This window comes from Lissotriton helveticus, chromosome 8 (assembly GCF_964261635.1).
Source record: "Lissotriton helveticus chromosome 8, aLisHel1.1, whole genome shotgun sequence".
Classification (NCBI taxonomy): Eukaryota; Metazoa; Chordata; class Amphibia; order Caudata; family Salamandridae; genus Lissotriton; species Lissotriton helveticus.
Genome location: NC_136069.1, coordinates 1,119,989,109 through 1,120,003,270, shown reverse-complemented (window position 1 = coordinate 1,120,003,270; position 14,162 = coordinate 1,119,989,109). Strand labels below are relative to the sequence as shown.

General features: G+C 43.6%; 1 protein-coding gene across 2 annotated transcripts in view; it reads right to left on the bottom strand.

Annotated features, from left to right (window-relative positions):
• Positions 1–7,302: 7,302 nt before the first annotated feature.
• Positions 7,303–14,162, bottom strand: part of FHL2 (four and a half LIM domains 2) — a 403,193-nt gene continuing 396,333 nt past the window's right edge. For both annotated transcript variants that reach the window (XM_078657994.1, XM_078657995.1), the window contains exons 5-6: positions 11,127–11,313; positions 7,303–8,111 (exon numbers count right to left, since the gene is read on the bottom strand). In XM_078657994.1, the coding sequence (XP_078514120.1) occupies positions 7,960–8,111; positions 11,127–11,313 (339 nt within the window). In that variant the 3' untranslated portion in view covers positions 7,303–7,959. The remainder of the gene's footprint in view (positions 8,112–11,126; positions 11,314–14,162) is intronic.

Here is a 14,162-nt window from a genome sequence, read left to right as displayed (position 1 = left end):
CTCTCGGGTGAAAACGAGGATTACTTGGAATCCCCTCTGATGGGCGATGAGGTGGCGCAGGCCATCAGAGGCATGTGTTCCCGGAAAGCTACAGGGCCCAATAGTATCCCCATTGAACTGTACAAACTGAGGTCTAATAAGCTCGCCCCCTACATCTGTTCTATGTTAGCGGAGAGTAAGGAGAAGGGACTGCTCCCATATGACCGAGTAGCCAACATAGTAGTCATATATAAGGAAGGCAAAATTAGAACCAGCTGCGCATCCTATAGGCCAATATGAATGTGAATGTGGAGCCCAAAGTCCTTGCAAAATTACTAGTGACACACCTACTTAAGTCATTACCACCCTGATCCACCCAAATAAATCGGGCTTTATGCCTCATCGTAACACTGCCCTTAACCTGTGTCGACTACATGGAGTGCTGGGTAGAATTCCCTCCATACTGGAACCAGCAGCCCTTGTGTCATTGGACGCCATCATGGTGTTTGACATGGTTGAGTGGCCCTACTTATTTGCGGTGTTGGACAAATTGGGCTTCGGTCTGGAATTTACAGGCTGGATTCGCCTCCTGTACTCCGACCCGATGGACCGGGTAGTGGTAAATAACCGTAAATCCCCAGACTTCCAGCTGAGCAGGGGCACTCGACAGTGTTGCCCCCTGTCTCCGCTCCTATTCGCACTGGCACTGGAGCCGCTGGCGGCATGGATTAGACAAGACCGGTCCATATGTGGCTTGTGGTGGTCCTTGGAGTGGGAGGACAAGATATCCTTATGTGGATGGCATTCTGCTCTATCTCGCTAATCGGAGAGCATCATTGATCAGCCTTCTGGACGTGCTAGCAATCTTTGGGAGATACTCTGGGTTCGCAGTAAACTGGTCCAAATCAGTAGTTTACGTCCTTCAGGGTGACCCGCCTGCCATTCTGAGCAATTGCCCGATTCAAATAGCACTTGAAGGTTTTAGATATCTCGGTATCTACATCACACTAGATTGGAAACTCCGCTTTGCCCGTAACTTGGACCTACCCATACAGAGACTTAAGAACGACGTCACACATTGGAGATCCCTTCCTCTCTCCATGCTGGGTAGGGCGGTCCTTTTTAAAATGATGGCTTTGCCTCGGTTCTTGTATGCACTCCAAAATGCAATGGATCCGGTCCCGGCGTCCTATTTCAGAGAAATTGAGAGTCTCCAGAGACAGCTTCTCTAGGATCGCAGGTCCCGCATAGCGTTCTCAAAGTTAACTCTCAATTGGTACGATGGGGGAATAAGTCTGCCCGACCTAAGGAAGTACTACTGGGCGTCCCAGCTTGTGGCTTTCAACCACGGGATCTATGGCCACCCAAATGATCCTGGGTATGCCATGGATAGGTGGCTGCTCCCAGGGGGAGAATATACTAGAGCACTATACACGAAGCCCAGTAGATTCCCGCAGACTGGCCCAACGGCACACACCGTCCAGATATGGCATACAGTCAATAGACACCTGAAGTGGGAAAACAAACTTACACTAGCCACGCCACTGTGGAATACGGAGACTTTGTGGAACCTCTGGAAATCCAAGGGTTTTGATAAGTGGGACCTCATAGGGATCTCGCGAATCAAGGATGTCTTGGGGGAGGGACCGGTCCACACATTCGAGACACTCAAAAGGCAGTTCAGCTTGACAGACACTGAGTATTTCTGTTACCTACAGGTTTGTCATGCGCTACTCACCCAGATCCCTAGTGACACAACACTCCCAGAAGCCTCCCCCCTGGAAGACAGGTCACTAGACGGGCATCTCCCAGAGAAGACCATTTCCCTCATAAATAGGAAATTAATCAACAACATGGAGGACCTTTTACTGACGTTTAAAGGAAAATGGAACGAAGATGGCCTAGAACTTGATGACGAAGCATGGCAGGAGGCAATCTCTTCCCCATGAGTGGTTACAATCCAAGCCAGGCTGAGGTTAGTGCAGCTTAAAATATTGCATAGGACTTATGTAACGGGACCCCACCTGGTCCGAATGAGTCATACGGAGAACGGGGAATGCAGGAGAGGGTGTGGGGAACTGGGAACATTCATCCACATACTGTGGCACTGCCAACATATACAATCATATTGGAGGGATGTCCATTGCACATTGCAGGGGGTCTTTGGGGATTGACATTCAACCAGAGGCTCGGAGGTGCATACTAAATATCTGGGAACCCACGGATCTTACTACCTACATCACGCAATGGGCAACGTTAGCATATATGATAGCCAAACGAAACATCGCCCATCAGTGGGGGGCTAGTCAGCCGCCTCAGGTAGGGAAGTGGAAGGAGGATCTGGACTGGTGCATGTACAGAGAGAAGTCAGTCTACATAGCTGGGGGATGCCCTGGGAAGTGGAATAAGGTGTGGGGAGCTTGGAACCGATTCAGAGGTGATGTTTGTCCCCCGCCTGTTCGACAGATTGACATTGATGCGCTTGAAACCCCTTGATCTAATTAATGTAATAATTGTACAATATTTTGTAAAGTTTGCAATGTCACTGGGAAATGATGAAGTCACCTGCTTGTAATCACTTGATATGCTGTGGTCGAACTGTTTAATAAAAAGAAATATATTAAAAAAACAACTCCGGAACAGAATTCCATTGAATATCATTTTTTCCCCATTTTTTAACCATACCAACTAGAGGTGCGAATAAAGAATATTTTTCCTACTTGGCAAGTATTTTTAAATTTCAACAAAAAAAAACCCCACTTCTAGTCTTTACAGTTATATTATACCCATAAGTGCTCCCAAGTAACTCGTAGGTCGCAGCACGCCCCGCTTTGAAGCGGAACAGGGAGAACCCACTGATGAAGCATGCCACCAAGGGGAAACCCTCGTGGGTGAGGGTTATCTAAAGAAATCATTCTGTTTTTTAACCAGATGTGGAGGTCAAGTGCATGATTGATGGATGGACTGTTTTTGTTTGTTGATGGAATTGTAGTCCAGACATCACAAGGACCATCTAGGAGGTTCCAGACCCTTGGATTTGTGTTTTGAATACTTTGAACCCTCAAGGAGACCTTCTGGAAGAAGATCCAGAAGTTTGGGAACTTTTTGTCAAAATCTCCATAAGGGGACCAACTCAAATTTGTGAGTCAAGCCGGCTGCCTTCATCTGAGAACTGGCCTGGATTTCAGGTTTGTCCTGTTGAACACTCCAGAGATCTAGATTTCCTGGATTTGACCAAGACCTTGCGGAGAAGCAATCTGATGGCCTTGCTTTGAAATCAGCCTTCTGGAGGAGACCGCTCGAAGTCGAAAGAAAAATCCTCCAGAAAGGTTTCTAAGTCCAAAGGGAACATTTTTACCGAGGCCTCCCGCTTAGTGCGTCAGACCAGTGCTTCATCCCGGTTGGCCTCAAACTTCGACTTGATGCGACCAGATGTCCCAAAGTGGTGCTATAGGTTTTTAAGCACTAGAAAGTGTTTATTCTTTTTAAAAAATCATTTCTTTGGTTCCCCACATTGAATTTTGTCATTTTGGCCTCTATTTGTTCATAAAAATATAATCTACTTTTATAAATCGGTGTTGGATTTTTATTGTGGGTTGTGCCTTACTTAATTAATGTATTTGGGTGATCAAATGCTTTACACACCTGTCTCCTAAGTTAAGCCTGCCAGCTACCAATGGTTGAGCAAGGGAATAATTTATTAAGACCCTAACTGAACCTTTTTTGTGTTTGTGGCCTTATTACTAATGTTAAGTCACTACTTATCACTACTGATAATCCAGTTTCCAGCACCTCTTCTTAGTCATTTTTGCTAAGTCATCTCTCTCCTTCCTTACCTTTCGCAACCCCTTAAACTAGATTGTGGATCTATCCAGTATCCGTTACTATTCAATTCACACATGCTGACTTCGGCTCACTTAGTTCATTAAATTAATGCAAAACTTTGTATGTATGCCGATTATATTCAGTTACTATTTGGTTTATGTTAGACCTGTCAGCCTTATGGTGGTCTTCCCTCAAACATTTGCCTTACTCCTCCATTTTTGCTGATCTCGTTTTTATTGAACTTAGGACTAAGTGGTAAAGTGCGTGTGCTCACTCCTTAAAATATGGTAACGTTGGCTTACGGCCATTTGGCACATTGAATTTACTTATAAATCCCTAGTAAAGTGGTACTACCTGTACCCAGCACCTATAGATTAAACGCTACGAACAGGCCTGTAGCATTGATTGTGCCAGCCACTTAAGAAGCCTGTCAAACATGTCTCGGGCCAGCCATTGCAGCCTGTTTGTGCGGTTTTAAACTGCCATTTCGACCTAGCAAAATAAACCTTTTGCCTAAACCTTCCTTTTTAATGTATATAAGTCGCCCCTAAGGCAGGCCTTGAACAGCCAATAGGTCAGGGTCCAGTATATTTAATAAGTTGGACATGTACTTTTAAGCTTTACATGTCTTGGTAGTGAAAAACATTTAAAACTGTTTTTACTATTGCAAGGCCTAACTCTCCCATAGGATAACATTTGGAATGTCAAGTTGGGCATCTAAAGTATTGTAATTAAAAATCCTCTTTAATGGTAAAGTTGGATTTTAAGTCACAATTCTGAAAATGCCACTTTTAGAAGGTTGGCATTTTCTTGTCCCAACCACTTGGTGCCTGCAGAATATATCCTGGGCACATGACTAGGTGTAGCTGGCAGTGAGACAAAGGGGGAATAAGTATTGGCAGGATGGGCCATCTCTGACTTGATGGGGGGGGGGGGTACTGTCAGCTACCAAGCTTATACATTACAAAGGCTCTGTCTCAGCACACTCACAAGGGGTTTCACACTAGCCTTTTGTGCCCCTAGACAAGCTGGGGCCAGAGCAGGAAGGCAGGATCTTCCAAACATTTTAGGGGGGCTTCTGGAGCCTTGTCCTACTTCAAAGCTGTTTCAAGTTTAAACAATTGACCCTAAGGCCCCAATCTTCAGTAAACCTCTGGATCTGGGGAAGACTCAGGACTGTTGTGCTGCCATGCTACAGGAAGAACTGGTACTCTGCTGTCCAATTGCATGCTGCACTGCTGCTTGAGTGAAATGGACTGGACCTGCAAATTTAACACAGGACCACCAGAGTGACACCAAGGGCTAGTTGGCTGGCCTTCTGTTCAGGGACATAAAAAGCTCCACCCACCTGGAACCCAGCACCTAGACTCTGTCTGATGTGAGTCCTGTCCCCAAGTAGTGCCACCCCAGTCCTGAACCCTTAAAAAGTGGTCCGGAAGGTGTTCTGCTAGCCCTTCTGTGGTTTCTGGGACAGAACCAACGCAGCATCTCCTCACAGCTCTGCATCAGAACCACTGCCACGCAACACATCTCCTACACATCTCTGATAGGGGACCTCCCATTGCACCTCCTTGGAACCACCACTGTGTGTTGGATCTGCGATGCAGGACTTGGCATTGCAAGCCTTGGTCAACGGCATCCTCAACAGCAACAAAGGACCTTGATTTGCAAGTCCTAACAAGGGCTTAATTGGAACCGGAGCTGCACGGCGCAATCCCTGACACTGGTCCTTGCCTCATAGCCTGCAGCTTCCTTGGAACCGCTGATGCATGGTGCATCCTTGCAACACTCTCTAACCAGGATTTAAGGTACTTTGTTCAGCAAGTCTAACTTGGACCCTGTATCTGGCCTATGCTCCATCTTGGTTGGCCTGAACTTGTGACTTTGTTCGGGTCAGGTGCGACCAGATAATCACAGTTGGGCTTTGTGCTTTTAAGTGCTACTATAACCTAAAATCTATAAAACTGCGTATCTCTGGTTATACAAATTGGATTTTTTTTTGTTTTGGTTTCAAATAATATCTGAAATTTTACTCTATATTTCTAAAATTGGTGTGGGATTCTCATGTTGTTTTCCACATTGTTACTATTCGTGTGCTGCATAAATACTTTATACATTGCTTCTAAGTTAAGCCTAAATGCGTTGTACCAAGCTAACAGAGGGCTAAGTATAGGTTAATTTGAGGGTTGCTTGTGTTTCACTATGACAAGAATTGAGATTGCTGATTCAGTAGGGTTTCACTCCCCCCCTCAACCAGTAGCCCAAATTGCTGCAGTTGTTCTCCTGATTCAAGCAATATCTCTCATTTTCTATCTCAAACTGCCAGTCAGTAACAATATGGTGGATGTTGGCAACCCCCTCAAAGCTGAATCCCAGTAAAATTGAGCTGCTCCTTAGTTCTTCCATTATCAAGATAACAGACCTTGATTGGCCAGACGAGATGGGTTCTTCTCTATCTCTTCCAACAGGTGTTCATTAATCTAGGCATCCGTGCTGATGCCAATCTGGGACTCACCACTCGTATCAATAGATCTAGCTTTTTTCATCTGACAATACTGTGTTTCATCTTTTCATACCATGCGAATGAAATGCCAGTAGGTAATGCTTTAATACTCTCTAGAATTGACTATGGGAATTATGTTTTCGTCTTGTTGCTCCCAGATATTTGGTTTGCTCACCTATGACTCAACCAGAATGCGGCACCCTGTCATCTCTGTGTCCTCAAAAAAATGAAAATTTGTCTCGCCAACCGTTTGACGTGTTCATTGACTGCTGATTCATGAGAGAATTGCCTTAAGGCACTGGCTACAGAGTATGAGGCAGTCTATTCCATCCACCAGAATTCATGGTCAAGAAATGTGCCTGGCATTGGCCTTTCAAAAATATGTACAGTGAGCTAAAATGCCTGTTTCTAATACCAAGATCTCGAGCCTCAAAATTTGAGGTCAGCTATTTCCAGTGGCGGCTCACACAGGTAAGGGCGGTAGGGCGGGGTGGGGCACGGCGGGGGTGGTGCAATTCGACATACAATGGGATACGTGATATTAAATAAAACCCCTTTGAGCTTGCTACATCAACCAAGTAAGTAGTTTTATTTATTTGATATTACTTATCCTGTCGTATGAATTCCACTATCCCCCACCCCGCCTTGCCCCACCGCCCAACAACTCTTACCTCTGCGAGCCAATACTGGTGATTTCCACATTACAGCATCAAGATTGTGAAACACTTTTCCTCTCTATTGCTTTTTAGGAGAGCCGTTTATAAATATCCTACATAATAAAATAAACAAATATCCACATAAAAACCAATATCCACATAGGAACCAGTAGCTGCCAAAATATGTACTTACAAATACATACCTTACAATAAATACACACATATTTGCTGGGTTGTTCTTCAGCCTGCAATTAATACATTTATTAACGACCCCATTATGGTGTACCACGGCAGAGGGCAACCTCACTCAGAAACAAGCATGCTGTAAAGAAACCACACTCAAGAAACATGGGTTTTATTTGTGTGAGTACCATTACTGTATTTTTAGATACAAGGTGCAGTGTATTTTCAAATACTTTATAATTCTGACTTTGCATGAAGTTTATACTCCGCACTTCACACAAAGACCATCTTTACATGCAGTAAAATAATTTGTAGATAACACTTCCATGTCTAAAAGTGTATAATCCTTTCCCCTTTTTATTTTAGGGGTGGGAGTTTGGAGGGGGGATAGTCTCTTTCCTAAAGCAAACACTTCTATAAATGATTTTTTCCAAGATTACCACATGATCCTCAGATGGAAATTGCAAGTGTGAATATACCTTAAAAAAGAAATATCTTGCGTTTATTATCTACTAGAAATATATAGAAATGGAATACTTGATGGTCACATCCATCTACCTGATACATGTGTACTTTATATTACATTTTGATAGGTAAAACAACATTTGTCAAATATTTAGTGGTAAAATATCAGTTTAAAAAGTGTCTTTAAAGTTGTACATTAGGTAAAAATAGGTTGTTGGTGTGATGCATGTTTTAAACAGAGCATCACACGTTTTGCTTGGAAGGGTAACTGTAGAATATATTGCAGCTCAATTTCATAGATGCATGCTTCAAGCACTCATTCATATCATCGGCTGTATTTCTTCAACTTCACATATCTTTTCCACATTCAGGGCAAAGGATTTCATCTCGTTCAGTGAGAAATCCACGGCCCACTAAGGAAATTGAACATTTCTTGCAGTTAAAACAGTCGTTATGCCATTGGCGTTCTTCAAAGGAGATATATTTAGTTCCACCAAGCCCTGTGAAGTAAAGAAAGGAGAAGACCAACATGTGTTAATTTTAAAACATTAGGTCAGCAACTACTCCAATTATTTAACTATTGCAAAGACTTACAGAGCGTGCATTTAGTGTCACAATGTCTATCTGGCTTATTTTGCAATTATTTAAGAGTAAGTAAGTACATCTAAAATTAGGGACTAAACAATGGATATAGTGATTATTTTTATACCAAAGTTATTGTACTTCATTGCATGAAAGAGAAAGAGCAGAACAGTGCCATATCTACTAGGACATGTCGCTATTTCTCCCCCTGTGCTGGAGCACTTTAGGCAGCCATGTACCACACACACACACCCATCCACCCTTGAACCATAATGCAAGGGTATGTGCATGATGTCTAAGAGTTTGAAGAACAGAAAACTTTTCTCCATTGTCATTTCTGCTTAGAGGAGGCCTAAAATGTTGGCGTGTAGTCCTGCCTACATTTTAAATCGACGAGGGTTTGCTTCAAAACTGAAGGGTGGTTGCTTTGGAACACCCATGTACCACCCATGGGACGTCCTCTTGACGCAAAGTACTACAAAGTAATGCATAGCTCCAAGTTGCCTAATTTTAGGGTTAGTTTGTAGCGCAGATCGGCATTTGCATTGGTTTGTGTCACTGTTTGTGCACAGGCACAAAGGATTGATACATCTGACTCTTGTGGTTTAGTTTTTTTTGACTTTCCAATAACCATGCCAGTAACAAAGCTGCAGTGAATCCCACAGTTATGAACTGAAGTGTTGCCTTATGATCAAGTCAGTCACACAGACACTTGCCCAGTACCACAAGGGATGTACTAATGTCTCATTTCTTTTGTTCTACTTGAAACTTTGATCATGTAGCTCTCATTCACAAAGATATGGTCAGGACTGAAAGTAACCGAGAACAGCTCTTCTACTTCTCATTAACCCTCTCCACAATATTGCTACTAGGTGTGTAGCATGGCTTGACATTTTAAAAAGAAAAGCCTTATGCATATTGGTGCATTCTGGAGCCTTTATGGCACACAATCTAACCTTTCCAATAACCGACCGACTTTTCCCTCTTCTGCAGCGTATACTTTCTAAGTCTTCGTTTGTGGATATTTTGAGAACAGGCCAAACTTGTTTAGTTCCAATAAGGCTTCTGGTGTGACATCTCAAGATGTATATTACCTCTCCTCAGATATGCCAGATTCTAGGGAAGGTGTGTCTTGGAGTCACTGTGAGATCTGGACTGCTCACTGGACATATTAAGGGATCCATTTATCTATTGGACAAAAACCTCAAACATCTAAATGAATTAGCACTTTGGTGGCCCAATCTGCTGAACGACCCTGACAAAGAGATCCAATGGTGCATTCATTAGAATTTATATGAGGTTCCTTAGCCAGTTTACTAGTCAATAGAGTGAATATTATTTAACTGGACAAATGGAAACGGTTTTTAGCTCTTACAAAATAGGTTTTGTGGAAAAAAAATATCCAAAAAAGACAGAGTCAAATATAGGGGATTTACACAGATAATTCACTTTTCAGTGAAAAAATTACAACTCAGAGATGTAACGAGAATGTAGTTCAATATTTTTCGTTTGCTTTAAAGGATATACATATATAATGCATCCATTAGGTAGGGTGTCACTTGAAAACCTGAATAGAGCTTTTCAAGGGCAGATGCATAAGTATCCATTCCACGTGTGCTTTTAATCAAAGTACAACTTTAGTTACACACCAGCAGGTCAGGCTAAAGTATCCTGCTCACATTTTACCACAGCAGGTGTAACTGGAATGTCAATGAAATCTGTTGCATCAAGAACAATATTAAATACTTATTTAATACGTTGTCTGCCTTTCAATGTACAGGCGGCGACGGGCCTGACTTTTATAGGGGGACAGAGATCATCCTGCACGTGGTTGTACTGAGTGACTTCACCTGCATACAGGGCAGTGACTTGGGGATCCATGGGACACACTTTCTTCCATTTTGAGGGACACCCTCAGAAGGGGGTGGGGAGCTGTCACTGTTCACCAGTTCGATGTGGTGTGTACAGTCAGTGTGCCTCCTGATGGCCTGTTTGCCTCTGCACTTGAGTCTGTAATGCAGCGTAGGTACAAAGGCAAAGTATTTTGTCATTTGCATGGGACCACGTCACTTTGCAAATGAGGGAACGCCTAATGAAATTGCTCTGTTGCTATAAGTGCACCGATGCAATTTATATTACAAAATGGGCACGACAAGCTTCTGCGACCCCTTCTGTAATACCAGAGGGCCCTGGGGGCATACAAAGTTGGTGCACACTCCCGTGGCACCCTCAGGGATTTTCGATAAGGCTTCTGGAACCAAGTGATGGCTTGGTTAAATCTCACTATGCTGACGAACAACAAGTACGTTATACATCAGTTTCTAGATGAACTCCAGTTCCCTCAACTTTCAAATTTGCAGTTTATAGACAACCTCACCGTCAACAAGTTTATTGCCCCTGTGGGTCAGTTACAACAAGGTAAAATGACAGGATGCGATGGCCTTCCACTGGGACTATATTAGCACTTTTCAATCATACTAAGGGTTTGATTTCGAGTTTGGCAGTCCTTGAGTGGGCCGCCATGCCAGTGCCCCGCTCGATGACCGCCAAACTCGGCTACCAGCCGCCGGTGGTCTGGCGGTCAGTCTATTGGGGTTCCCACGGTGGTGGCTATTAAAAAGGTACCGCAATGAGGGAGTGAGGGAGAGAGAGATAGAGAAAGAGAGAGAGAGAGATGTGTTAGTTTTATGTCCATTTTCTGTATTTGTTGGTAGAACTTGAGGCAACAACATTGAAGTGAAAGCTATAGGGTTAGTCCAGAATTGTCCTTTAGTGGTTAAGATAAAAGTTAAATAATAATATTATAAGAAAATTCAGATTGGACTTAGAATACGTTCTAATGTATGAGTATGATAGATTCCATGCTGCTTTGGTATCCAAGATATATTTTGTTTTACATTGCCAGATTATCACTTGCTATAAAACACACTTACCACTGATAGGGTTGGTGCATCCGGCACATTTCTTGGCATACAGATTGCAGAAGCAGTTAAGGCAGTAGGCGAATTCATCCCTGGATGTAAAACGTTGTCCGGACAACTGCTTCTTGCATCCAGTGCAGACAAAGCACTCCTTATGCCAGGGCTGCTCTCTGTAAGTCACACCTCCTGTAGTAATGGCCTGGAGCATAGGGGAAAAAACACAACTTTATAGCACTAAAATTGTTTAGTAGATTCTAGTGATCTTGCTAACAACACTGTGCTGACTTGCTGTTGTAGGCAGTGCATCACTGCAGTAAATCTTTGACCAGATACTCTTTGTTTTGAGTGAAACTGACTCATGTTGTTGATAGAAATATCAGCTGCAGTGCATCATCATAGTTAAACTACAGTATTGACAAGTAGATTAATACAGTAAAATGTACAATAAGATGCTGAATGAAGCTGTCTGCTGGACACATGACATTCAGCTTGGAGAGACAAGGTATTTCACAGGCAGTACATCCATCTTCATAGCAGTTCGGCTAATCCGTTACTGCAAGATGAGTACTAGTGATCCAAACAGATATAGAGTGAACATATAACATAAACAAGAAACAGACCTGTACCCACCCTCATAATGTACAGTAATCTCTTTTATAAGACAGCCGTAAGTAGCAGAATCAAAGATTGAATGGTAAGTGATCAGTGCGGCACAGACAGAGTATCCCGCATGTGGCGGGCAATGAGTGAGCTAATGGCCACATCATTGAGTAAGTATCAGCGAGGGGAGTCTAGCGTGTGTAACATAGTAGATTGAAAGTCTGCCAGGATGGTGTCCCAGCAGTCTGCTAGAGGCTACTTGCGTAGACCCAATGTATCTTCTTTACGAGGGCAGTAATTTCTGCTTGTGCCCAACTTGACATGAGTGTTCCCAGGCGGTAAGTACAGGAGGGATAGGTGACTTACATTTGCGTGTGAGTAGGCGCTTGGTGAGTAGAAAAGCCAGGTCGAGAAACCGGGTAGTGGCCCTATAATTTCCTTGTCGCACTGTTGTGGACCTAATATACATATTTCCCATTTATGTGGTAAAGGACGTCGTGTAAAATCCGCCAAATGTGAAGTAACGCAGTTCCACTACTGGTGAAGTGATGGGCAGGACTACAGAATGTGTAATAAATCTGCGTCAGGGAGGTGACAACGTGAACAGGTGGAGTACATGTGCATAAAGTAACATATTGACTTTTTGTGGAGTAAGATACGCTTTGTAAAGGGTATTGTATTGAATGAGACAAAAGCGGGCTTTGCCTGGAACATGGATTGGGCACTCCAATATTGAAAACCACTCTTTTATCTGTGTAGGGGCGGCCTAGGTCCCTTTCCTAGTGTTGGCCCCATGGAAGTGAGTGGCACTGCTGCATGAGTACGCAGAGAGTTAGCTAGCCAGCACGTCAATTGTCTTTACCAACCCAGTACATGTAGATATTAGACAGTGAGGTGCATGTGGTGCTCTTTTTGCACCTCCCTTCATCGGTCTCTCAGCGCCCAATCAGAGAACTGTTGAGATGAAATTGTCCCAGAGGCAACGCCTCATCATTAATCAATGATTCTAGTAGAATGAGAGCACCATCTCGGTACATATCACCTAACGTATGTATTCCAACTACATTCCAGGGAGCAAGTTCTGCTAGGGGAGTGATCTGTTCCCTTCGCGGCATGTCAAGTAACAGGAGAACCGATGTTTGGGTGAATGACTTTAGTAAGAATAAGGCTCAGTTTGCAGCAACGAAAAGCTACTTGCAGGAGAGTGGCCCTCGCATAGGGATGAAACAAGTGTAGTATGGAAGGCAAGCCCCAGGCCGGGGAAGTGGTGGCAGAGTCAGCAATACAGAGACCAGCCAGCCATCGGGCCACCCATTGAAGCTGAGAGGCCAGGTAGTACAGCTCAAAGTTTGGGACCGCTAATCCTCCCTTTTCTGTATGCAAGTAAAGTTTCTATAATGCTACTCGACAACACGTGTTGTGCCAGATTAATTCCCTCATCATTTTCACAAGGGAACGGAAAAGGTCTGTGCCACATAAAGGGGGATGTTGCCAAAATAGTAGCCAGGGCAGCATAACCATTTTGGTAAGAGAGATGCCCATTACAGAAAGTGGAAGTGACTTCCAGAGTTCCATCTGTGCTCGCAATGATGTCACTGCCCATCTAACCGTCAAATAGGTCAGTAGGTTTGTGATCAATAGGGATGCCCAAGTAACGAAACCTGGTTGGTTGACAAGTCAGTTGGACGCCATTAAGGCAGAAAGCAGGATCTGATACCATGGTAGTAAAAGGGAAGAGGCATGATTTTGACCAGATGACCTTAAGTCCTGACAGTGCAGCAAACTGGTAAAGGTCAGGGCCACCGCATTCGGGATAACGGGGATACCCCAAAGATACAAGAGCAGGTCATCTGCATACAGAGAGATCGAATGTAAACCGTCACCCAGTGGGGTCCCCTGATCCCGGCCATGCGCACGAAGGGCAAGCACCAGTGGTTCCATAGCCAAAGAGAAAAACAAGGGAGATAGCAGGCTTCCCTGGCGGGTGTCACTGTTAATCAAAATAGGGTCAGAAATGAGGGCACCCATTTTAATCCTGGCATGTGGGAGGGTATAAAGTAGCTTAACCAACCAAATAAAGTGCCTCCCCAGTCATAGCGTAGCAGCACCTCTAAATAAAAGCCATAGGTTGACCAACTGGCATAGGTGCAAAGTCAGGACAGTGAGTGTAAAAATTCAGGACAAAGGGTCAAAATTCAGGACAGAAGGTCAGAATTCAGGACAAAAAAACCGGAACAAAAGGTAAGCTTTACAGACACATCAGAAGATGTTGTGCAATGTTACATAAGTAAATAGACAACCAACACAAGCACAAGTCAAAATAAGTTCATATTAGGTTGAGACAACCTTGCACTGCATATGTTGTGTGTGCGAGTGAAACTTAAACACCTGCGTTTAAATGTTAAAAAAAATTAAAAGATCAAAGCTGAAGGCTTCTCAGATCTTACA